Below are 26,745 nucleotides of genomic sequence, written 5' to 3'. Positions count from 1 at the left end.
TCCCAAAGTGCTGGGATTACAGGCATGAGCCACCGCCCCCGGCTGTTTTCTGTTTACTTTTACCCAAAAGTGCCATGGTTTCATTTTTTAGTAGTAAGAACCATTTTCTTTTCTTTTTTTTTTTTTAATTATTATACTTTAGGTTTTAGGGTACATGTGCACAATGTGCAGGTTTGTTACATATGTATCCATGTGCCATGTTGGTGTGCTGCACCCATTAACTCGTCATTAGCATTAGGTATATCTCCTAATGCTGTCCCTCCCCCCTCCCCCCACCCCACAACAGTCCCCGGAGTGTGATGTTCCCCTTCCTATGTCCATGAGTTCTCATTGTTCAATTCCCACCTATGAGTGAGAACATGTGGTGTTTGGTTTTTTGTCCTTGCAATAGTTTACTGAGAATGATGTTTTCCAGTTTCATCCGTGTCCCTACAAAGGACATGAACTCATCATTTTTTATGGCTGCATAGTATTCCATGGTGTATATGTGCCACATTTTCTTAATCCAGTCTATCGTTGTTGGACATTTGGGTTGGTTCCAAGTCTTTGCTATTGTGAATAGTGCCACAATAAACATACGTGTGCATGTGTCTTTATAGCAGCATGATTTATAGTCCTTTGGGTATATACCCAGTAATGGGATGGCTAGGTCAAATGGTATTTCTAGTTCTAGATCCCTGAGGAATCCCCACACTGACTTCCACAATGGTTGAACTAGTTTACAGTCCCACCAACAGTGTCAAAGTGTTCCTATTTCTCCACATCCTCTCCAGCACCTGTTGTTTCCTGACTTTTTAATGATGGCCATTCACCACTCCTATTCAGTAAGAACCATTTTCTTATTTTAAAAAATAATAATTTAAAATCATCAGCCTGTTGGGCATTCATCATTCTCAATCTCTGTAGAATTGGGATTTATTATAAGTAAACGGGAAAATTAATTTTGTTCTGTCTAAAAATAAAATGTCATGTATGTGTTCAGACTGTGGTTGGAGCACACATGTGTGAGCAAGGAGGTCTGAATCAGGAGACACTGCCATAGCTGGCCAGGACATTGTCCTCCTCTCTTGGTATACTCCTTCTTTTCTTGCAGTCTTCTCTCATAAACCGCTCTTGCAAGAAATCATTGCTTCTTTGAGATCTTTTTGCCCCTCCCCACTCCCACATGTATTCTCTAACTACAGCTAGAGAAATCTTTAGTGTAAGTGTGACCATGTCACTGTCTTGTTTAAATTCCTCTAATGGATTACCACCACCTGCAAATACAGTGCTGCATCCTGACATAGTTTCACCAAGGATCTCATGATTTTGCCCTGACTACCTGTCTCACTTAGGAACAGGTGCAGATGCAAGGTTCAGTACACAAAATTACAGAAAGCAAAATAACCGCGAGCTATTTTGTCTCCTGTCTCCACACATGCTCCCTCTGCAGAGCCCTTGGCTAAAGTTGTCACGTGGTTCAATAGCATGGGACTCTGGCTTCCTGTGGGGCCAACGCAGGCCCTTCCTTTACTTGATAAGATAAGGAAACAAGATAAAGGTCTATTTTTCTCTCAACTAAACAAAATGCAGAGGTGCACATCCAGGGCTGATATGGCACTCCGCTGTAGGTCAGAACCTTTATCTTTTGTTTCTCTAATCCTCAAACTGTAACTTCCACCTCATGGGAAAGATCACTATTCACCCAGCCCCCACAGCTGCATTCCAGCCAGGGAAGGGGTAAAGAAGGGTATGCCCCTCACTTTAGAGATGTTTTCCAGAAATCGCACATGCTGTTTCAAATTATACTCCATTAGTCAGCATAGTCACCCAGGCACATCTAGGGAGAATGGAAAATGTAGTCATTGTTCAGGGCTGCTTGTACTTTTCAACAAGAAAATCCTTTCTTTCACTTTAGTGGAATGTTATAACCTGGCATGGACAAGCTTCAGGCAGGTGGAGGGATGCCAAAAAGTTGACTTGAGAGATAGAGAGTAGAAGGATGATCATTTAGAGGCTGGGAAGGGTAGTTAAGGGGGTGTTGCTAAGGTGGGAGAGTGAGGATGATTAATGGGTACAAAAAATAGATGCAAGTCCAAATGAATGATAAGATCTAGTATTTGATAGCATAATAGGGTGACTATAGTCAGTAATAATCTAATTGCACTTTTAAAAATAACTATAAGAGTATAATTGGATTGTTTGTAACAAAAAGGATAAATGTTTGAGGTGACGGATATTCCATTTAACTTGATATGACTATTTTTTTTTTTTTTTATACTTTAGGGTTTTAGGGTACATGTGCACAATGTGCAGGTTTGTTACATATGTATCCATGTGCCATGTTGATTTCCTGCACCCATTAACTCGTCATTTAGCATTAGGTGTATCTCCTAATGCTGTCCCTCCCCCCTCCCCCCACCCCACAACAATCCCCGGAGCGTGATGTTCCCCTTCCTGTGTCCATGAGTTCTCATTGTTCAATTCCCACCTATGAGTGAGAACATGCGGTGTTTGGTTTTTTGTCCTTGCGATAGTTTACTGAGAATGATGGTTTCCAGTTTCATCCATGTCCCTACAAAGGACACGAACTCATCATTTTTTATGGCTGCATAGTATTCCATGGTGTATATGTGCCACATTTTCTTAATCCAGTCTATCGTTGTTGGACATTTGGGTTGGTTCCAACTCTTTGCTATTGTGAATAGTGCCACAATAAACATACGTGTGCATGTGTCTTTATAGCAGCATGATTTATAGTCCTTTGGGTATATACCCAGTAATGGGATGGCTGGGTCAAATGGTATTTCTAGTTCGAGATCCCTGAGGAATCGCCACACTGACTTCCACAATGGTTGAACTAGTTTACAGTCCCACCAACAGTGTAAAAGTGTTCCTATTTCTCCACATCCTCTCCAGCACCTGTTGTTTCCTGATTTTTTAATGATGGCCATTCTAACTGGTGTGAGATGGTATCTCACTGTGGTTTTGATTTGCATTTCTCTGATGGCCAGTGATGAGGAGCATTTCTTCATGTGTTTTTTGGCTGCATAAATGTCTTCTTTTGAGAAGTGTCTGTTCATGTCCTCTGCCCACTTTTTGATGGGGTTGTTTGTTTTTTTCTTGTAAATTTGTTTGAGTTCATTGTAGATTCTGGATATTAGCCCTTTGTCAGATGAGTAGGTTGCAAAAATTTTCTCCCATTGTGTAGGTTGCCTGTTCACTCTGATGATAGTTTCTTTTGCTGTGCAGAAGCTCTTTAGTTTAATGTGACTATTAAACATTATATGCCTGTATCAAAATATCTCATGTACCCCAGAAATATATACACGACTAGGTACCCACAAAAATTCAAAAAAAAAAATTTTAAGACAGGTTGACCCTGAAAAGATTCATGGAGATTTCCTCTTCCTGATGTCTCCTCAAACAAGAACACAGTGCCCCCTGTTCTCCTGGGCAGGGTCCACAACTTTCTTTCTGATGTAAGTCATGATTGCCTGCCTGTCCATCCTCATGGGGTAAGACAGAGGAGGGCCTTCAGTATGCTCTTATTTCTGCATGTAAAGAAAAATCAAGAAAAGCAGCTCTAAATAAAGACATGCACAAAAATTAAAATGGAATAAGAACTTGCCAGCTTTGCAAGACTATTTCCCCTTTGTCAGCATCTTCTAATATGTGATGTGTTTGTGTTTTCCTTGGGTCTAATAAATTACCTACCTTGAACATTTCCTTTATAGTGCTGGATTATTCTTGTTTTGATCATCATCTGGACAGTGATAATTCTGCTCCAGGTGTGGGAACTCTGGAAAAACTGTGCATCTCACACTCTGAGCTTGTCTCACGGCTGCAAACAGAGTCAACAAATTATCCAAGCAAAAAAATCAGGAGACATGGCACAGTGGTAAAATTGAACTTAGAGGGACAATAAAACAGAATGTTGAAGTCACAGTGAACAAGAAAAAATTAGAGATAATCACTGATAGTCATAGAAACCCTCATGAAGACATGTTGACCACAGTCCCCTTCCTTGCTCAAAGAACAAGGCCTGAAAGGCAATTTCCCTCTCTATTTCCAGCAATTGTTATCATCACTTCAAATCTAATTGAGAGGCTAGCATCCTCTTTTTTCAAGAATGCATAGAAGAATGAGAATTGTTATTTATCTCTTTTCATATTTTTTCATGGCTAGGTCATGAAGTGCATACACTGAATCCCTAGTGGCCAAAGGGCTTATGACATGGCTCTCACAATATATCATAAGCCCTCTGGCCACTAGGGATTCACTGTAGGCATTTGGTCATCTTTGCAGCGGCAGGCAAGGAAGGGATGTTCAATTAATGCTTTCTAATGATACTCTTGGTCACACCACAGGTGGCAGCAAGTGGTGCCCATGGATACAACTTATAAACATTAATTAGGGGAGGGGGGAAAAAAGAAGTGACAGAGATAAATGTGCTGGAAAGGGAGTTTAAGAGTAAGGCAAGAGGAAAATGAAGAATGAGAGAAGGAAGAGCAGGACCTCCATAGTAGGTGCCACCAGTAATTGTCTACCCTTTGCCAATGGCCTTAGGATTTTAGATCATTTGCCCTTGCTCACCAGGAAGTCACAGAATGTGTTTTCTTTTATAATCACAAATTGACCTATTTTCATTTTAAAATGACAAGACGATAGAAGAGAGTGTAAGATTTGTTATAGAAAGGGCCATGGTATTAAGTTGTTTATTTGGCCTTGACCAGAAAGATAGATTTAGCATTTAGAAATGTTTATTGCCATTTTTTATGACCTTATTTTCCCACATCACAGACAAAAAGATCAAGATCTCAATATCTCTTTTACAAATATAAGTAAGGAAGGAGGAATGTTAGCTTATTTATTCTGGATGCAATTTGTTGCCCTCCAAGAAAATAGAGGTGCTGGTCCTGTGCTGAAAATAGCCCAGTTAAATTTTAGTAAAAAACACACTGTGTATGATTAATTTACAGAAATTATCATCGATTACATCATTTAACTTAAATCATCATTAGTGGCCTTAAGCAGCTCTTCGTTTGCTCTGCTTGTCCTCGGGTAACATCATCTTGCATGGAATGTTGCTCACATATTAAACATAATTAAATAGTGAATACCTGATTAAAATAATCTTGTATATTTTGGAGTAAGCATGTATAATTCATGCTTTCAGCTCTTGCCAGTTTCACATTTTATTTAGCAGAAAATATCTACCCAAGACTCAACCGCTTGAGAAGGAAAGTTTGAAACATTATTCCATATCATTTTATATATTGAGATTCTACTATATGTGATCATAAAACTTAGTATGTGTCTATAATCCTAATAGAATCTTGTTTTTGCTTTTTATAAGTCTGTATTTGAAAGGCAAAAATGTCCTCAGTGGAACCTGGTTTGTAGAGAGAGACTTTCTTATGCAATGGATTTTTGCATCTAAGTTAGTTTGTGCCACAGTTTTGCTAAAAACACATACTTAACCCTCTTACATTCTTCCTTGCCACAGCCTACCTTTAGGACCATAACTTCATACAAAGCAATCCCAAGGTTTTCTCTTTCATTAGTCTCTCACCAGTGGACACGTTTTTTACCTATTGGTTCTTCCTTATCCACAGGTATCATAAGTCCTGAATTCCCTTTTTGTCCCTTCAAGAGTCAGTTTCTCTCTCTCTTCCAGGCAGATTGCCCTCTGTCTAAGCATCCTGTAGTCAGCAGGTTAGGCAAACTCCCCAGACTTTACTTCCAGACAGGTAGAACGGCAGAAGGTACGGTATTGTCCAGTGAGTTGCAGAGTTAGAAGTCAAAGGTATATAAGTCAGAAAGAGTGTTCACCAGTCTGCTTCCTGCCTTGCTCTGAAGACTACTAGTCTTTGCAATGGTCACCCTGATGGAATGGTCCCCCCAACTATTGGGCATCTTTCCTTGGCCTTGCCCAGCCTGGCCTTTGCCACACAGTCATGTTTTCATTAAACAGATGCTACTTGAATCACAACATGAACCACTTCGGGAAATTTTGCATTAATGCATTAAGTAATTGAGTAAATATTCTACTAACTTAATTCCCACTATCCACTAGGATAGCACTTTGCTAAATACTGGATGGGTGAAACATAGTCCCTACTCTTAAGGATGTCACAATTTAGTAAACTAACAAATTTTGTTTGTCTACTGTACTAACAAAAAATTGACTGTACTGATTAAAACCTAAAAAGAATTGACTGTACTGATTAAAACCTTTCATCATTATTCCTGAATGGTCAATCCAGAAACTGGGAGACAGGAGGAAGAAAGGAGCTTCACAAGGCATGGATAGAGATTGCCAACATTGTCATGAGCTCCCAGATGCAGTATGTCTCATGGAATAGACAAGACCTGGCCTCTCAAAAATCTTTTTTCATGAGGCCCAGTGTGGGTGTTTTATATATTTGTTTGTTTTTGTTTGTTTGTTTGTTTTGAGATGGAATCTTGCTCTGTCACCCAGGTTGGAGTGCAGTGGCATGATCTCGGCTTGCCGCAACCTCCGCCTCCCGGATTCAAGCAATTCTCCTGCCTCAGCCACCCAAGTAGCTGATATTACAGGCTCCCGCCACCATGCCAGGCTAATTTTTGTATTTTTAGTAGAGACGAGGTTTCACCATGTTGGCTAGGCTGGTCTTGAACTCCTGACTTCAGGTGATTCACTTGCCTCGGCCCCCCAAAGTGCTAGGATTACAGGCATGAGCCACAGCACCCAGCACTATATGTTTTGTTTCTTAATTAAACCACATATCTGTCTCTCTAGGAATATCTTAAATGACATTAGTGATATTTTAGAGAGTCACGTTGGCTTTCCAAGATGACTCTTTATATGGCAATTTTTGTATAGTAGGAAGTCTTGAAAGAAAATCAAGCTGTCAGAAGGAACTTGGTCAGGCACTGACTTTAACACTGTTTTAGAGTCCAGAGAAAATACTCTGCCCTGATGGAATAGCAGCCTCTGTTAGTTACTAAAGCTCCAGAAGATCCGAGCTCGGAAATGGACTGAGATACCCTACATGGGATATGAATGAGTGACTTTTCCCTGAGGCTGAGCTATTAGGTCTGGGGTCCTTCACTCATGTCCTCAAGAACTTTTCAAGGGCCATCCTTTGGTCATTTTGCCATTGTCTATTAACTTTTTTTTTTTTTGAAACAGGGTCTCATTATGTCACCCAGGCTGAAGTACAGCGGTGCATTCACAACTCACTGCAGCCTCAACCTCCTGGGTTCAAGCAATCCTCTCCCCACTTGAGTGGCTGGGACTACAGGCATGCACCACCACTCCCAGCTAATTTTTTTTTTTTTTTAAGACTGGGTCCCACTATGTTTCCCAGCTTGTCTCAAACCCCTGGGCTCAAGCGATTCTCCAACCTTGGCCTCCCAAAGTGCTGGGATTACAGGCATCAGCCACCATGCCTGGTCTTGTGCATAAATATTCAACCAGAAACCTTAAACTAGGAAGAAGAGATACATGATCCTCAAATTAGCCTAGTCAAGCTTACTTGTTCTCTCAGTTTGTTTAGAGAAAGCTCTTGACCCTCGATTGACGGAAATACCTGGGCAGATTTTCTCTACATTTATGATTTATTTGCCATATCTTTACTTTTTCCCACTCTGAGTAACCTGGGGGGATTGTTTGTGTGGTGAAGTTGTTCCTACAGAATTCAAAAAGGAAAACATGCAGCAGAAGGCAGAGATATCCTAAAGATACGAGGTGCCATTGGCTTCTATTATTCATTTTAGTGTTTGTTTGTTTGTTTGTTTTGAGACAGAGTCTCACTCTGTTGCCCAGGCTGGAGTGCAGTGGCAAAATCTCGGCTCACTGCAAGCTCCGCCTCCTGGGTTTACGCCATTCTCCTACCTCAGCCTTCCGAGTAGCTGGGACTACAGGCACCTGCCACCACGCCTGGCTAATTTTTTGTATTTTTAGTAGAGATGGGGTTTCACCATGTTAGCCAGGATGGTCTCGATCTCCTGACCTCGTGATCCACCCGCCTCGGCTCCCAAAGTGCTGGGATTACAGGAGTGAGCCACTGCGCCCGGCTCATCCTGTTTTTTAACTCACATTTTCATTCACATTTATGGAGTGCTATTACTGTGTGCTTACATGGCTGGATCAACACTAGGTGGGGGTACATAATGTGACTAATAGACTGGGCGGCAAGGAACGTAAGCCAGAAGAGAGATCCTGAAGCAAGCAACTCCGTAGTTTCTGGGGAGTGAGTTTCAGATGTGGTGGAAACACAACCGAAGAACTAATTCTTTCTGCTAGGAGAACCAGCAGAGGTTTCCCAGAGGAACTGAGCCTCTCTCCAGTTCTATCTCTAACAATTAACATGTAGAGACTAGCCTGACCAACATGGTGAAACCTGATAAATACAAAAATTAGCTGGCCATGGTGGCAGGCACCTGTAATCCCAGCTACTCTGGAGGCTGGGGCAGGGGAATCACTTGAACCCGGGAGAGAGAGGTTGCAGTGAGGCGAGATCGTGCCATTGCACTGCAGTCTGGGCAACAGAGCAAAAACTCCATCTCAAAAAAAAAAAAAAAAAAAAAGAAAAGAAAAGAAAAAGAAGAAAAAAAGAATAAGACCTGAGAAGCAAGAGAAAGATACATCCAGTTATTGGGGTCGTAGAGGGAAGGAGAGTTACTGTTTCAAATAATTTAAAAACAATTTGGCTTTTTTAAAATATAGTTTCCTTTTCCTAGTTTTCTTTTTCTTTTCTTTTCTTTTTTTTTTTTTTTTTTTTTGAGATGGAGTCTGGCTCTGTCCCCCAGGCTGGAGTGCAGTGGTGCCATCTCTGCTTACTGCAAGCTCCGCCTCCCGGGTTCAAGCAATTCTCCTGCCTCAGCCTCCCGAATATCTGGGATTACAGGCACCCACCACCATGCCCAGCTAATTTATGTATTTTTAGTAGAGACACGGTTTCACCATGTTGGCCAGGCTGATCTCAAACTCCTGACTTCAGGTGATCCACCCATCTCAGCCTCCCAAAGTGCTGGGATTGCAGGCGTGAGCCACCGCGCCTGGCCTCCTTTTTCTAGTTTTCTAGCTTTACCTCCACCTTCTCTCCCTACAGGCTTTGGAGTCAGCTTTCCTGCCCCACAGAGATGACAGAGCTTTTCCAATAATGCATTCAAGCTGTTTTAGGGACACTGATTAAGTTCTGCCAAAAAAAGAACACAGTCGCAGATGGCACCCTCAAAAGATCAATACCAGGCCTGCAGGGTTGCTCACGCCTGTAATCCCAGCACTTAAGGGAGGTCAAAGTGGGAGGATAGCTTGAGCCCAGGAGTTTGAGACCAAGCCTGGGCAATATAGTGAGACCTCGTCTCTACAAAAAATTAGCCAAGCGTGGTGGGGCCTGCCAGTAGTCCTAGCTACTCGGGAGGCTGGTGTGGAAGGATGGCTTGAGCCGAGGATGTGGAGGCTGCAGGAGGCAGAGATGGCGCCTCTGCACTCTAGCCTGGGCAACAAAGCAAGACCATGTAAAGTGCAATACCTAATTTCCAAGAGAAATATTAACGACTTTGCCCTCTTCTTCATTCCCCCAGATCCCTGCCCAAGACGGGTCTGGAACCTGACTTCCAGGCGTCCATGACCCTGGCGGCTGCTTCCCGTCAGCAATGAAAGGGCTATCGGGCAGCCGCAGCCATCACCACGGGGTCACCTGTGACTCTGCCTGTGACTCGCTGTCGCACCACTCCGACCGCAAGCCCTACCTGCTGAGCCCAGTGGAGCACCACCCCGCGGACCACCCGTACTACACCCAGCGGAACTCCTTCCAGGCTGAGTGTGTGGGCCCCTTCAGCGACCCGCTGGCCAGCAGCACCTTCCCCCGCAGGCACTACACCTCGCAGCAAGAGCTGAAGGACGAGTGTGCTCTGGTGCCCCGCACCCTGGCCACCAAGGCGAACCGCATCCCCGCCAACCTGCTGGACCAGTTCGAGCGGCAGCTGCCACTCAGCCGCGATGGCTATCACACTCTGCAGTACAAGCGCACGGCCGTGGAGCACCGCAGCGACAGCCCTGGCCGCATCCGCCACCTGGTGCACTCCGTCCAGAAGCTCTTCACCAAGTCGCACTCCCTGGAGGGGCCGTCCAAGGGCAGCGTCAACGGGGGCAAGGCCAGCCCTGACGAGGCGCAGGCGGCGCGCTATGGCAAGCGCAGCAAGAGCAAGGAGCGGCGCGCGGAGCCCAAGGCCCGGCCCAGCACCTCCCCGGGCTGGTGGAGCTCGGACGACAACCTGGATGGTGACATGTGCATCTACCACGCCCCCTCGGGCGTGATGACCATGGGCAGGTGCCCCGACCGCTCGGCCTCACAGTACTTCATGGAGGCCTACAACACCATCAGCGAGCAAGCGGTGAAGGCCTCCCGGAGCAACAACGACGTCAAGTGCTCCACCTGTGCCAACCTGCCGGTCAGCCTGGACACCCCGCTGCTGAAGAAGAGCGCCTGGTCCTCCACGCTCACTGTGAGCCGGGCCCGGGAGGTTTACCAGAAGGCCTCGGTGAACATGGACCAGGCCATGGTGAAGTCCGAGTCGTGTCAGCAAGAACGCTCCTGCCAGTACCTGCAGGTACCATTTCTGTCAATGATGGAGGCTTAGAAGTAGTACCTGGCATGCTTGTGTGGGCATTTCTCCTGGTTCTAGTCTTGGCACTACTCGGAATTTTCTATTAAGATAGGAACCTGTGCAAATTATTTGGCATCTCTCTGCCGAATTGCTCCTGTGGGGAAAATGAAAAGAAACAAATGCTACCGACCTCATTGGGTTATCTTAAGATACTAGATATCCAAGTGCTTTGAAAAGCACTCCTATGGAAAGGCAACGAGTTATTATGGCCTTCCTCTTTTGTCTGAGGGATCATAGGATGGGAAAGAGAGGAAAGGGAATTCTACAGAGAATTTTAAAATAAGTCCACCTTTCTTTAATTCAAAAATAAATGATGATCGTTTGAATTTTGGAAAGAGTTTCATTAGATCTATTCAGGGTTTTGTGGGGTGGTTTCCATTGTGAAATCCTGCCTGCAGCTATGTTAGAACACTGCGATGGTCATCACCATAACCATCAGTAACTACACCCCGACCTGAGCTTCCACCTCGAGGGCACAGCAAATCAGGAAGACGCCCTGTGCCCTAAGGAGGTGGGGAGCTGGCCAGTTTGGGAACCTGACAAGCACAGCTGCAGACACCCAGGACAACAGAGAGGAGGAGGAAAAGGAGGAAGGATCAGAGAAGTAAAATACAATTAGTGTCAGCGTGTGAATCCCACACACTTACAGAGCCACGGCAGGCTGCTCTTCCCCTGCCACTGTCTCCTTGTGTTTTCCTCCAGTTCACTGAAACCAGATGTTACCTGGATGAAAATAGAGGAGAGAGGTGTTTTGCTTCCCTACCTCCTTACTGTAGTATTGTAATTTTTCCCAAGGCAGAATTTTCCATAAGAACTCTCATCTTTTCCTTTTTCAGAGTGTCTTTTCTTCTCTGTTCTCTCCTGGTAGCCTCATCTTTAAAAAAAAATTATTGAGCTATAGAAGTATAACATACCCACTCCCATTTTACACTCCCACCTTAAGAAGAAATGCGAAGAAAAATTCTTCCTTTGAGGAGTTCATCTTTTTTGCTCCCTTTGAACTCCTCCTGACAAATCTGGCTCCCTTGGGAATGCCTCCATCAATCTCTGAGAAGACCCCAAGCTGGCAATCCCTGGACAAGGGCAGTGCCAGAGCCTGTTCTTGGAGTTCAGAAGAAGCCACCAGCACATGGACAGTTTTCAAACACAACACACAATTATGTGGTCAGTATTTCCCACTGAAGCTGGTGTTGCCTAATTTCCCGTAAGGTTGCTATATGTTATAAGTTATCAAGAACTATAACAATTTCAGAGCTCAGAGAATCATTTAATCCACTTAGCATAAGAAAAAGTAGACACAAAGAAAGGTAAATACTTAGTGGGTTAAACCATTAGCATGTGGCAGAGGTGGGACTAGAACCTAGTCTCTTAACTTAGAGAAATGGCCATTATGAAGGTTGCAACTGAAAGCTCTAGAAACTCTTTAAGAACATAAAGCTAACCCACCACTGAAAGTAAAGTGTTTCGATAAGGATCTCTGTCTTACAAAAAGTAAGGAGTAAAGAGATAAAAGCCCTAGAGTACCACACATTTTGTCTGCGAAGGTTCTATGACCAGTGGCAAAAACAAAACAAATTGAAAGAAAAAAAAAACACCTGTACTTAAGTAAGTAATGATGAGATTAGATGAGAAGTATCAGAGTAAAGGATGCTGTGTATGGATCTAGCATGAGCCTTTGTTAGTAATGAAATGTTTTCATTATATTTGCCTATATGCCTACATTCTTCCTACCTTAGGTTCATTTTTCTTTCTTTTTTATACCTTTTTGGAGTCGCAATCTCAGGTAGTGGTGAAAAGTGGGAGGATAAGGAAAGAAAGAAGGAAAGTGATATTAATTGAAAATCTACTATATACTAGATGCTATAGCAAATGTGTTCCCATTTCTTATTTCATTTAATCTTTGTAATAATCCCGAGATTACTGAATGTAATAACACTCTATTTTTATAAGGCAAGAAACTGACACTTAGAAATATCAAGTGATTTAAAGCCCCACAATCTGGAGGTTGTACAACTGAGATTTAGACTCAGGTCTGTTTGATGCCAAAACCAAGCTCTTTCTAATATGCCCTAGCACAGACCTAAAATCAAGGGCATGAAAAATGGTGAGCAAGAAGAAAATAAAATCTTTAAAATAAGCATATTATTATTAAAGTTTTTCAGTAAAATGAGAATGAAATCTTAAAGGCTTAAGTATGGGATTTAGTAGTAGCATTATTGAATCTCCTACTATACAGATTTGGAAATTCTATTTTCAAATTATTTACCTTCTTTAAGCCATTTTTTTAATGAAACATTCGAGGCTTACAGAAAGGTATAAAGAAAAAAAAATAAAACACCCATGTATACATCACCCATCATACAAAACTAAAACATTCATTACAATGGATCATACACACACTCGTATTACTTCCCTTCTTCCCCAGAGTAATAGCGAACCTGTCTTTGACACCAAAGCACCTTTGTTTTTAATTCTGAAATTATTGAAAGGTTGAAAACAGTTTAACACATTCTGTCCTACACTGGGCAATAATTAACCAAGCTAGTTCAACCTTTTAAACTAAACTCCAAGTTAATCCTTATTAATAGATACTGAATTTATTAAGCTTCTATTTTATGCAAGGCTTTCAAACTAGGGGGAAAAATCTATATTTCAGTATTGGGAGGTAGTATGTTAGTAAGTGAATTAAATGTAAAACAGTGTACACCTCCCAACTCCTGTGCTGTGGCTGAAGAGATGTGTAAAGAAAGGGAAGAAAGAGCCATATATTCATATGGGGTCAGAGGAGAATAGAAAATACCTCCTGAGAACTGGGCTCCTGCTCCCTTCTTGCTTCTAGGAAATGAAAAGAGGATCTGCCACCCCGTGCAAGCTCTGCTGAGGAAGATAGGGTTAGCCCGTGCCAGCTAGCTCCAAGGGAATAATTTCATCTATAGGCTCATTCTTAGAAGTAAATTTGGGAAAACAGAGAGGGAAAGAGGGTTTCTTTGGAGTTCTTTTTTTTTTTTTTCCAGCTCTATTGCCTTAATTGCCAACTAATATTGGAGCTGGATTTACAAATGGATTTAACTTCAATATTAGAGATTTAGTAGGCAAAGCACTATTCTACTAGTTCCAAGAGCGTTCTAATCCTTATTTGCTGCTAACTAGTAACATGACCTAGAAACATTCTTTCAGCTCTCTGGACCTCCTTCCTCTGCTAGAAAATGAGGCACTTGGTCCAAAAGATATATGATCTCAGTACGCATTTTCAAACTCGTAAATTACATGTGTCAGAGTACTAATTAGAACTATTTTCAAGAGTTAGAAGTCCCAGGACTATCATTTCAGAGATGCCTACTATGTGTTTTTCAAATGTTATCAAATTTGCTCTTTAAAATTCTAGAGATATTTCACAGTTGAAGAAGCTAAGATTTCGTAAATTAGGTTAAGCAACTTGCCCAAGGACACACAGCTAGTATGTGGCAAAATGTTGGGTCAAAACTGATTTGTCTGCCTTCAAAGTCTGTATTCATTTACTATGCCCAATCTCTACCTCCTCCAAATACATAGCAGAGGAAGGAAGCAGTGTATATCAAATATCTATTATGTGCCAGAAACTGTGTATATCTCATTAAGTACTCAAAACAACTTTGTAGAGTATTATTTACTTTAGTTTTATAGACAACAAAACAGGCACAAATGCTTAAATCATTTGCCCAGGAACACATAAACAGTAAGTGGGGGAGCTAGCACTTGATCCCAAATCTATCCAACTCCATCATATGCTTCAGTAACGGAAATGAGTGCATATTTTTTATTTTGTTACTTGACTTATTTTGTGGTAAATGTATGTGTGCATTTGACCTCATATGCATGTGAGAAGTTAAGAGGGCACGGATATGAAATTAGACTAACAATGAAACAACTGATTATGTCCCTAATTTGATTCAAGACTAACAAAGATGAAATTAATAATCACCAATAATAAAGTCTAAATACTAGCAAACCTCTGCTTCTCTCTTTGCAGAATTATCACTTAGAATTAGCTTAATTTAGGCCATTGCCATGATTCTATAGAAAATGAGAAGTCTATAGTTATTTAGCCCCTGCCTGACATTGACTTAGGAATCAAATACTATAGCTTGAAATAATTGCAAGTCCCAGTTAATACGGTCAATTGTATTATGAGTGATAAGTGCTCACTCACAAGCTGTCTGCAGTTAATAAAAAAAGGGACTCCTTTTTTTTCCAATATTGTTATTTTTAAATGTCAAGAATCAGATGTCTGCTGTTTAGAACTATTGTACCGCTGCCAGTGACTGTCTGTATTAGGGTTGGGAGCAGGAACATGGATTTGAAGACATTAAAACTGTTTAATTCTCAGTTGAGATGTGGTTGGCTCTTATACATTTGGAATAAAGCATTTATGGCACATCTCAGGGTAAGTGCTTAATAGTTAAATAAATAAAATAGGAAGAGGTTCAGAGATAGAATAAAAGGTGGTTTTTGTTGTTGTTTTGTTTTTGCTTTTAAAAAGCAGAATTCTTGGTTCTGTTTATGCCTCTTTATGTAAATGTTGTATGTTGAGTGACTGACATATAAAGCCATTCAGAAGAGCAAGATTTTAGATTTCCAACTGTTAACCTAAAAGAAAAATCCCTTCAAACAGTGTATTTTGCATTCATTCAGCCGTAGAAACAGGAAAAGGGAAACAAAACGCTCTCTCCCCGGTAGAAGTGGAGAGAGAGAGACAGAGGGAGCGAGAGAGAGAGCAAGACAGACCGAGAAGGAAAGCACTCCCAGAGATGAAATTTTAGGAAAGCAAAATGATCGACCTTATTAAGGCTGAGTGGGTTTCTTCAGTTTGTGTGCAAGTTTCAAGAAATGGAAGGACTGACCAGGTTTGGGTATAACTCTTTTATTACTTTGTATTTGATAATAGTGTGTTGTTGATTTGGATGGTTTTTGTGGTAGGGAAAGGAAGGGGTAGTATTTGTGATTTTATTTCTCCTCTAAATAATGGCTAGAGAGACTGGAAGAGCTGACAAATTAATGTATGTAGATAGTAAAAAAGCAGGTGGAGACATCAGATATCTACAAATCTGTCTCTCCACAAGGGCTTTATAAAATCTTTAATTGACACATGATCTCCTTAGATCTGCTAGGTGCTGTTAGAGGATATTATATGGCTGGTGATTGAAATATGATCGGTTGTTTTCCAGGACCAGGATTCTGAATAGTTACTGTTCCTTTGCAAAATTAACATTTATGATGATTGCTCTTTTTGGGGGTGGGGGTCTGCTTAAATAAGGCACCACACAAGATCACTCAGGAAGCATTCATAAGCATGAATCCAGGATCTTTTAAATACAGGTAAAATTATTTTTTCAATAATCCGTTCAAGATTATTTCCATCTTTGCCCAGTGGGAGTTTTCTTTCCCTGGCTGAGTTTTCCTCCCTCTTGTGTTAGAACAATTTTAAGTCTCCCAATTCAGCTAAAACTACTTTACATGCAATTTATGAAAGTGCTGAACAGTTCTGCTAATGACTTTGGCTACTGGGATGTTTCTTTGCTGCCTTTTTCTGAAATCCCATCCACCACATTCATTGATGATTTTCTTTATTTTTAATTTAAATTGCCTTAATAATCCAGCAAGTGAATGTCAAGGTTCTGAATGGATTTCCTATTGGGTTTGCACAATCTTCTCCCTGTTTTTCACTGACCTTGGTAGAGATGCCCCTCTTCATTCATAAAAAGATGAGATTGCTCCTGCCTGGTGCTAACTTTGGATGTGGAATCAGTGATCAGCAGCAGAATTCTGTTAATTCTCTCTCTCTGATTCTCTTTTATTCTCACTATTGTCATGTCCAATTAATAGAGGGAAAAAAATTGACAAAACACTGTGAGAAAGCAGGGGTCCAGAAAGACTCAGTGGTAGTAAAGGGAAGATCAAAAATATATAGGAAAGCCTTCTTGGAAGTTATTAAAGAAACTTTATTATTCTTGGCCTCCAGTGTCATTGTTTTCTAAAGAAATTTTCGGCAACACCAAAGTGCTTGGTTAGCCACAGTCAGAGGTTTCTGCCTGTAACACACACTTTCTGATCTCACAGAATTCCAATCTACTAATTAAAGGCACAGCATTAGTTAGCAAAGAGTGAAAGAGAAAAACTAGCCTTGGATCTCTCAGTGGCCAGTAGATTTTATTTCCCCTTTTTCCATTCTCCTTAGAAGACAGTTTGCTTGATTGCAAATTAAAGACAGTAAATCAAGGTAATCATTTACCATTCTTTAAGAGAACTATTCACCCACAGTCTCTGGCCCACTTGAGATCATGGCATTACACAATTTTACACAGTGATTTGTGAATGGTAGAACACATTGCTCTTTTGTGTCAGGATTTTTAGGAACTGCTAAAAAATATATGCAATATTGCCAAGCTGACTTTAATTTGTAATTAGATTATGTTTTCCACCACTTTGGTTTTAGGTTCAAAGACAACAATCTGTCTTAGCGGGTTATTGCACAGGGAGAATTTTTTTTCACATTATTTTGGTAAATTCATATTTAAGTGTTTTTCCAAATTCTTAAATTAAAACCACAATAGGGAATTGCATTAATTTTTTTTCAGTGACTGATTTATTTATATTCAACCCAGTCCTCTATGTTTATAAACTAAAAGGTAATGATATAAAGAATCAATTAATTACTGTTATACAGAGATAAAGGAGAAAATATTGTGTAAAGAAAGGCATAACATTTACTCTTACTATTACTTTTGACCAAATTCTTGTTTTTAATTTTTTTTTTGTCTTGGAGAGCACTCACGTGATTAAAGAAAGACTTCTTCTGATTCCCTGATCTTTTAAATATAGGAATATTTAGGACTCTCATTAAAAACTTTTTGTTTCATTTGCTAAAGTCTAGCAATATGCCTGCTTTTTTTCCATTTCTAAGATATATTTATACAATGAATTTTCTGGCTTTGTAGGTCTTTTTTGTGTATATTAGGTCACTGTTCTCTGTCAACTGGAGTTTCTACTCATTGTTTCACAGACTTAGGAAACTTCCCGCAAAAATCAGGCTTGTGATATCACAGAACTGTCTATGAAGCAGAATTATGTGAGCCTGCGGTTACTGCATGCCAGGTGCATGTGTGCAGGTTTATATATACACCTTCTACCTGCATAGGTATCCCTGCAACAATACTTCTAAAATATGCATTTATACACATGCTGTCTTTGATCTCTGATGCATGAACTCAGATCCATTTTAAGAGTGCCATTTCACAAAGTCCATGGAAGAGGTATGACTATGAAGTGGAGAAACAGATTTTTCATAGACGTTGGAAAATTCATTACTGTGCTTTTCCAGTGATTATATTGAACTTCACCTTGGACCATTAGTGTAGACTAGTTAGGGATGTTCTGCTTCTCTGGTGTAAGAATAAAGAGGTTTTAGTCCCCTTAATAAGGGGGCATCCAAGAATCAAAAAAGAAATGACTTTTGCTCTCCTTAATTTCTTTAACCACAATTTAATATACGCTTGCAAGATTGTCTAACTTCTCCCTGATTTAATTCTCCGAGACTCTAAAATCATAAAATAAATAATTAAAGGACCAGGCAGAGTTGGGTTTTTTTCCCCTTAAAATGACAATTTTAGAATAGTAGAACCTCCTGATCAGAAGGTCGTCTGGTATAGCTTCCCATTCACACTAATCTCCCTGCAATGTGGACATTGTATCTTCCTATCTATTTTTCATCTAATAATCTCCTGATAAAAGAAGGCTTTGAAATTATTTAGTCCAATTTAGTTTTTTGAAAAGAGAAAAATCCTAAGGAAATACCTCGATGAAATCAGTCATCTTGTCAGTGGAACCTGGCACTCGCAGGCTCACTGCCTGGCTACCAGTGCTGTTCTGTTCCCATTATGTTGTACATATTCTATTATCCATTCTCATAACATCCTTTTAAGGCAATGGGACCAAGGCACAAGGAAGCAAAGGGAGAAGCGACATTATCTGAAAGTTAGAGTTGAAGCAAGTTTGTGACTCAAAAGTCTCAGAAGAGGCAAAGATTAACTAAATAATTGCCTGCAATTATTTATTTTAACTTCCAAAGAAAAGAAATTGATATGTTTCTCCTTTTATGGATGAGTCTTTCCTGCATCATGGTAAACCACATAGCAAAGGAGGACACGTGGAGCAGAACACATTAGTATATATGATCTTTAGGGAATTCACTCAGAGCCCTGGTTAGATTTTGAAGATAGCATGCATCCTTCCAGCATCTTCCACTCCTTTGAAATCAGCATCCCTCATCTTACTTCTCTAGGATAAAAATTAACATAGCTGTTACTATATTTGCAAAAGCCAAACTTTATTATATATATATATATGTATTTATGTATAAAATATGTATGGTGTGACAGGTAGGAATTACGTATTGGACCAATGGGACCATGGGACCAAATATATTAAATGGGAGCAACTGCAGCAAATCTGAGAGGAATAGTGTGCAGGATACATACACTAAGAGCTACAAGCTAATCTCTTAGTTATTGCCCCTACATGTAAAAGTAAGTGATTGGAAAGGATTTATCTCTAAAATTGGAAATGCTACATGAAACATTGTAAAGTGGAAGCAATATGGGTACACATGGGCACAATAATATCAAATGTATGCCTGTAGAGAATCATATATATGTATAGCCACTTGCTCTATCATTGAATATTTAGAGGTAAAGGTTCCTTAATTTTATGTGCACAAGAATCACCTTGAGAGTGTCTATAAAATGAGGATCTCTGGCATCCACCCAAGAGATTCCGATTTCATAGATATGGGATGATTCTGACAGTGATCAATCCCAGAACTGCATTTTAAGTAACCCAATTCTAGGGAACTGTAAGGCTTAATTTCTCATTGTATTTACTGAAGGGGGCAGTAGAGCCTAATAGATGAAAATATGGGATTCAGGAGCTCTGACTGCAAGCTTTATTGATGCTGGCTTGCTACATGATTTTGGGCTCTCCATACTTAGTACTTCTATTTCTACATCTGTAAAATGGACATAATGATATGACTGTGTTTGCTTCAGGTCTTAGAAACAAATTTAACTTCAAATTTGAGAAATAAATGAAAAATACAGTGTGAAAATATTCCAAGTTTATAGATCCTCAAACATCAACAAGCTTTATCTCTTTCCCATGTTTCATGTACCATACCACTTTTTCCTTTATATTTCACTTCATCTAGTTTTTATTAAGCTGGCACTGGGATTAACATATCTGATTCTGTGGTAAAGAAAAGCCCTTTCCAATGTGGGATGACAGTAGGTCTTAATCACAGTGTAGGTGTAAAAATTCATTGTCTTGTGTGCCGACTAAACACAGAAAGCTTTCGTCTGAAGTCGAAAAGTATCACAGTCAATCTTTTTTTCTTTTCTTTTTTGAAAGACAGTGTTTCCCTTTGTCACCCAGACTGGAGTCCAGTGGTGTGATCACGGCTTACTGTAGCCTTGACCTCCTGGGCTCAAGCGACCCTCCCACCTCAGCCTCCAGAGTAGCTGGGACTACAGACTCAGGTCACCGTGCCAGGCTAATTTTTTATGTAAAGACGGGGTTTCACTGTGTTGCCTAGGATGGTCTTAAACTTTTGGCCTCAAGCGATCTTCCCACCTCGTCCTCCCAAAGTGCTGGGATTGCAGTTGTGACCCACTGCAGCCAGCCTGGATTAATCTTTTGATAGCTCAGCCTCAGTGGATCAGGTTTTCCCATGGCTTGATGTTGGCTGATGGAATATAATTCTGGCTTCTTCAAGCTTTAGTGTATTCATACAGAAAAAAAAAAAAAAAAAAAAAAAACACACAACACACACTTGCTTTTGTTTTCATACGTTAAGTCTGTCAAGCCCCTGCTGCCTTATTCCAGACAGCTCTGGTAAGTCAACAGGACAAGCTTAATTAGTAATAACAGTCATGGGAGGTGTCTACAAGGGAACTCTATCCACCATCATCACCTCTTCAATTGGCTTAGGAGAACCAGGTTCTCTGTGGAGTGTTTCCTCTGTGGTGCTTTTCCACCATTGATAGAAGATGACCAAATGTCCTTGCCCATCACTCTTCTTTGCTCGTGCCCAAAGTCCCTAAGCCAGGTATATCATTCTTCTAATGTTGTAGAAATTGAAAAGAGCAAGTGAACACTGAAGCCAGATCTCTCTCATGACCTCTTCTCCACAGAACCATTGGAAGTTCAAACTTCTTCTGTAAGCCCTGTGACTTTGGGCAGTCTAAATTCTACCTCTCCTGCTTCTCCAATGTCACCAAAACAATGAAAACAAAACCATTCAGAATTCACAGGAAGGGTTTAATACATTTAATGAAATTATATCTCTTAATTATGAAAACTTGACCAAATAGGCTTGCCATTTTTGGTTATAAAAGCGGAAATTAGTGATGATAGAGATCATCCTATGGACACTGTAAGACTCTGTAGGCCATCCCGGGACCTGCAGTTTACACTCTGAGTGCCACCTGCCAGTCTAAGCTCCTCTGTGGATGTCCATCTGGCTGGCATCCCCTTAGGCAGTAAATAAGTAGGGAGAGAGGCCTTTCTACAGGACTTTTCCTTTTAAAGTCCTTTAAAGGAACCCAACTACCTGTAATCCTTAGAAATTTTATGTCTTTGTCTTCTCTCCTTAACTAGCAAAAGTTTCAAAGGCTTATCTGTAACTCAAGGGGTGTCGGTGAAACTAACTGTCATTTGTTTGCAAATGAAACCTGAGCTTTCTGAAAATGACTCCCCTGCAAAATAATTCCCCCATAACACTCCTCCAGCCTTCTAGTTGATTTTAGATCGTTTCCTGTTCTCCCACCTCTTGGAAGTATTCCATGGCACGCTGAGCAGACACTTTTAGTCAAAAACGCCTATAAATAGCTGATTTTCCCTGCTTACTGCCTTCTCTCTAAGGCTCTCACAAAGGAGGTGAAATGAATCCACTAGAAACAAGAGCTTTCTGTGAGGGGTGTGTGGTGAGGCTTATGAAAAATCAAATCCACAGGCCGAAAATTATCGTGTAGGTTGCTTTGCCATATTTGAGTTACGCAATCACTGCATGGAAAAAGAAATATTTTATTTCATGCCAGATGATCTCAGGAACTGAACAAGCCATCAAGTGTGTCTCATCTGAACTTTCATGCTTCTTTAAAAACATGTACTTTAACACTCTGGGGACTGTTGTGGGGTGGGGGGAGGGGGGAGGGATAGCATTAGGAGATATACCTAATGCTAAATGACTAGTTAATGGGTGCAGCACACCAACATGGCACATGTATACATATGTAACAAACCTACACATTGTGCATATGTACCCTAAAACTTAAAGTATAATAATAATAAAATAAAATAAAAATAAAAAAATAAATTAAAATAAAAACATGTACTTTGACTTTCACACTGCTATAAAAATAGAAAAATAAAAAAATAAACTTTTATTTATTAGATTCTATTTGTAAATCTAGATAACCAGTTCCTGTAGCCTTTCCATCATGGGAAATTTGAAATGATTTTCCCCATCCCCATTTCTTCTCCCAACAGCCCTTCTCTTTTGCTTCTGAGGCCCCACCCGTGGTCCACATCACAGAGCCCCCAGAGTGGGGCATGACACTCCTGGAAGACTGTGCCCATGCTAGGCAGGACCTTAATTTCTTCCTTCACTGATCGTACTGACGCAAGCCTTAGAAACCCATACCAGTGGTTAATTTCATCCTCTCCTCCTTCCTTCCCCACCCTGTGAACCCTCTTTAGCAAGATAGCTGAGCTCAGCAATACTGTCCCCTCCCCAGTACTCTCTTCTCTCACTTCTTTTCCCTTTCCTTTTATGTAGCTATTTTATTACATAATTTGGAAGGGAATCCTAGTCCAAGATTGTCAGTTTACAGATGAGAAAACTGAGATCTGGAGAGGTTAAGTGGCATTTCCATGGCCCTCGGTTGTGGAGAGAGGTGGAGAAAAGCAGTGGCACTCAAAAGTCAAGCTCCTCTTATTTTCAAGTCCCTCAATCTCTAGCAAGCAGCATGCATTTATCTTGATGTTACTCACACTGTTACTCACAGTATTAATAACACTGATTCTGGCCAGGCGCAGTGACTCACACCTGTAATCCCAGCACTTTGGGAGGCCAAGGCAGGCAGATCACAAGGTCAGGAGGTCAAGACCAGCATGGCCAACATAGTGAAACCCTGTCTCTACTAAAAATACAAAAAAATTAGCCGGGTGTGGTGGCACATGCCTGTAGTTCCCAGCTACTTTGGAAGCTGAGGCAGGAGAATCGCTTGAACCCGGGACGCAGAGGTTACAGTAAGCCAAGATAGCACCTCTGCACTCCAGCCTGGGCGACACGGCAAGACTTTGTCTCAAAAAAAAAATAGAAATAAAATAAAAAATAACACTAATTCTACACTTGATGGATATTCAAGACATTTCCTTCAGTCCCAGCCCCTGCCCTTTCCACTCTGGTGGCTGGATCTAATTTGCTGTGGCCTACACCCTGTCTATTGCTAAAGTTTCTAGAAAGATCATCTCATTATGCCTTTCTTTATTAATTTTCCAAGAACACACACCATCAATAGAAGCAGGTATCTGGAAGAACTCAAAGTATCATTTAGCCCAGTGCATTTTGTACTTTTTAACCATCAAAGTCTGTGTTCAAATAAAGCAAAACATGTAAAACAATTTAAAACAGCACTACTCACATGGACACAAGAACAGGAGGTTTCAAATTTAAATTATCTCCCCAAGCCACCCCACCCCATCCTGTACCTGGGCTTTCTACAATTTGAAAACTACTGCCCATTCCTTCCCCATTAATCAATCTAAGCTGTCTAAGAAAGAGTTTAATGATCCAGGAGGGAAATTTCTGTATCTGTTCTTAATAAGCCCATTCTTAATAAATCACATCAATCGGAAAGCCCTGATAAGTTCCCCAAAAAATATTGGGATCTCTATTCTGAGCTTGGAAACTTATCCATCCCCAGTGTGGTAAGTTGTATTAGCAGCAGCAGCTGTCCAGGCTGCAGTCCTGGTGCCCTGCCCTTCGTTAAAAAGACAGCAATTGATCCTGGGACTCCAAGAGTTCCTGATTGACTCAGACTACAAAATCACTTTTGGGCTTTAAGCTCTGATAGACAAATTCTTATGTCACCTTCATACCTTTTCTCCAGCTGTGACCCAAAAAAAGAGGAATTGACTTTTTTAGGAACACACAGGCCCCTTGACTCCCAGGCTAGTGCTCTTTCCACAGCACCATACTGAACATCTTTTCATCTCCATCCCATGCTGGATCCACTTTTATGTGACAATGACTAAGAATAAGATGAAGATGGGTTAAAGGGAAGAAGAAGGAGAGAAAGAAGGACTATAACTTACTGAGAAGGTTCTATGGACTTGTGCTTACCATACATTGTTCTTACATTGTCTTTATTTCTGGAAGTTTCTGGGGTAGCCGTTCTGACCCCTGTTTTATATGAACAGGAGGGTATTAAATTTGCTCAAGATTATTCTGCTCGTAAGTGACAAAACTGAGATTTAAACCCTGGCCTGTCTGATTCCACAATCTGTTCGCTTTCCATCATAACATGCTGCCTCTGCTTTGTAAATATTTCCTTTTGTCTTCTCTTGAAGGATTTTTAAATGAGAATTTCTTTTAATAACAATTAAAAATGAATAATTATGGTTTAAAAAACAGGTTCTACTTCTATGATTAGGTGTAAAACTAAATCTAGTTTGGAAAGTAGACATGTTTGAAAACAAGTAATACATGAGGTTGATTTGCAAAGTGAGATATATAAAAAGGTTGTAATAGGACATTACTTCATGTGAGTGGAAATGTATATCTTAACCTATGAAAGAACCTTCACTCAAGGCTCCTTGTGTTTATTTGCTTGTCTGTTTCAACAAAAAACAATACTATTGACCCCGTGAGACTGCCAGCCTAATTGTAGTTATAACATTGTTAATAACACTATAAGGTTCTTATGGACAAATATGCACTGTCTGCCCATTTAATATTCTTTGCTTAATTTAATTTTGGAATATCTGCTTCTGAAATGATTAGGAAGTAGACTGGGAATCTTCAAATCCAATTAAATTAAACCCAAACCCAAAACCCAGACTTACAGAGATAAGTCAGTGTGATTTTATATTTTGTCTATCCTTACTTTTTGGGAGACCAGATGGTTCTCTCTCAGCATACTGTGAACCAGAATTCTGCTTGGTACATGAGGCTCATATATCCCAGAGTGTTAACTAAGTGTTTGGGAGATTTACCCATTTTACTATTTGTTAAATTACTAGTCCAGGTTTGAAGGAAAAGATATGTTTCTCTGAAGATCTACCCTTAGAATGTTACCTAATTACCCATCAAAGTAAAATTGAATTAGTGAGTCATGTGCTCTCCAAGGTGGAACAGTTACATGTGCTACCTTAGAGGTGGCTGCAGGTATCCACTGCATAAATGGTGCTGTTAGAGAATATCAGTAGAGTTTATATTAAATCCTTATAACAGACAACAATGCAGAATAGTAAGACTTTGGAAGTCTGTCAGAATAAAGGTGCCATACTCAGTCATGAACTTAGAAGTCAATGTAGTCTTCGTAATCCTGCTTAGCTGGTTTTGAGTATTTCCTCATGTACATGTATCACATTGCAGATAGTTCAGTGTTCCATAGCAAACTCTTGCTTAATGCCCTCCCCTCTTTTTTTAAGCCCAGATGAAGTTAATTTAAAATAAGGGTTAGTCTTAATATGGCCATGTTTAAAAGCCTCCACTTCCTTTTGGTTCAATATTTTATAACATATCACCATGCATAAGAATGAAATAGTAATTATTCACTTAACAGGGACTTCTAAGGAACTGAGAAGTGAAATAATCCCCTAAAATTAAACCATGCCAATCTGATCTCATTTATGTTTTTGAAGGTGTTATTAGATTAATAGATGAATAGAACTGAGTGTTGCATTTCTTCGCTTCAACCCACCGTGATTCTGCCTGTTGTAACATGGATTCCCCTCACGTTTTTTGTCCGCAAGCATATAGTGAAAAATTCTGTTAAATGATTTTATAATACTGTCATTCTCCATGAGTCTTTTATTCAACCAAGATTTCTTTAGCACTTGTTTGACCCAGACTGAACTCTGGGGACAGTGGCTAGATAAAAGCAGGAAGGAAAAGACCAGATGGGTAGCTGACCACTCAGCTGGTAGAAATAAGCTAATGGAGAACAGAATTTATTCCTAGTTGACAAGATAATACAGGATTTTATTTTCTAAGGTACCCAAGTTTCCCAAAGATGGAAGATATGGTCTAGCCTGGAGGCAAGGCCCAAGAAATTTAACCTCTGGGCAGCATTTCTCAGGGGAACCAATGGTATGAGGATAGGAAAAGAGCAGGGAGCTGCTTCCCAGAGGGGCCTGGGAGGTTGCAGCCTCCTGAGCCCAGCCACTAGACAGCTGGCTTCAGAGGTGGTGGGGCTGACCAGGCCCTGGGGAAGAAATCTAGCAAGCAGCATTACACTGTTGTGAAGGAAAATGCCCTCAGATTCACATCGCATCCGTGCACTCAACATCAGTACCAGTGGTCAGGATGGAATGGCATGGACGCTGTGGATAGCAGCAGCAACACTGTGCACCCGGAGAATTTAGATGCCTCTGGGGCCACCCTCAGGGATCTAAATGCTTCCAGGTGTGAGAAGAGCAGAGATAGCTAGTTGGGAGATAACCCCAGGGAATAATGAATGGGTTTATTACCAAAACTTAACTTTACCTCCAGATTATAACACCTGAAGATGTAGCTATTAGATTAGGATGATTTTTCTAACAAAGGCGTCAGATCTCAAGTAAAAGGAAGAGTTTCTTGTTATTAAAAATGTGTAATGAGAAACTGGATGAACATATGAGGCATAAAGCAAAGGACATTTCCCTATTTGGTGAAATGAGGGCAAATGAGCCCTAGGGTTCCTCTTAAATCAGGTAGTCTAGTTCTCCGCTGTCCCACGTGGTAGCCACTAGCCACATGTGGATCTGTAAATTTCAATGAATTAAAGTTGAAAAAAATAAAAATCCAGT

General features: G+C 40.6%; 1 protein-coding gene across 15 annotated transcripts in view; it reads left to right on the top strand.

Moving 5' to 3' along the window:
- The window catches only part of DLGAP1 (DLG associated protein 1), a 529,488-nt gene that overhangs the window by 130,287 nt on the left and 372,456 nt on the right, over nucleotides 1-26,745 (top strand). For 2 of the 15 annotated variants that reach the window (XM_055237226.2, XM_055237199.2), the window contains exon 2: nucleotides 9,556-10,584. In XM_055237226.2, the coding sequence (XP_055093201.1) occupies nucleotides 9,628-10,584 (957 nt within the window). In that variant the 5' untranslated portion in view covers nucleotides 9,556-9,627. Of the gene's footprint in view, nucleotides 1-9,555; nucleotides 10,585-14,849; nucleotides 15,065-15,202; nucleotides 15,531-26,745 lie in introns of those variants that run through there. The other 13 variants (XM_055237334.2, XM_055237275.2, XM_055237305.2 and 10 more) reach the window with 12 other exon arrangements.

This window comes from Symphalangus syndactylus, chromosome 1 (assembly GCF_028878055.3).
Source record: "Symphalangus syndactylus isolate Jambi chromosome 1, NHGRI_mSymSyn1-v2.1_pri, whole genome shotgun sequence".
NCBI lineage: Eukaryota > Metazoa > Chordata > Mammalia > Primates > Hylobatidae > Symphalangus > Symphalangus syndactylus.
Note: the sequence above shows the minus strand (reverse complement) of the source record. Positions and strands in the feature narration are given on the sequence as shown.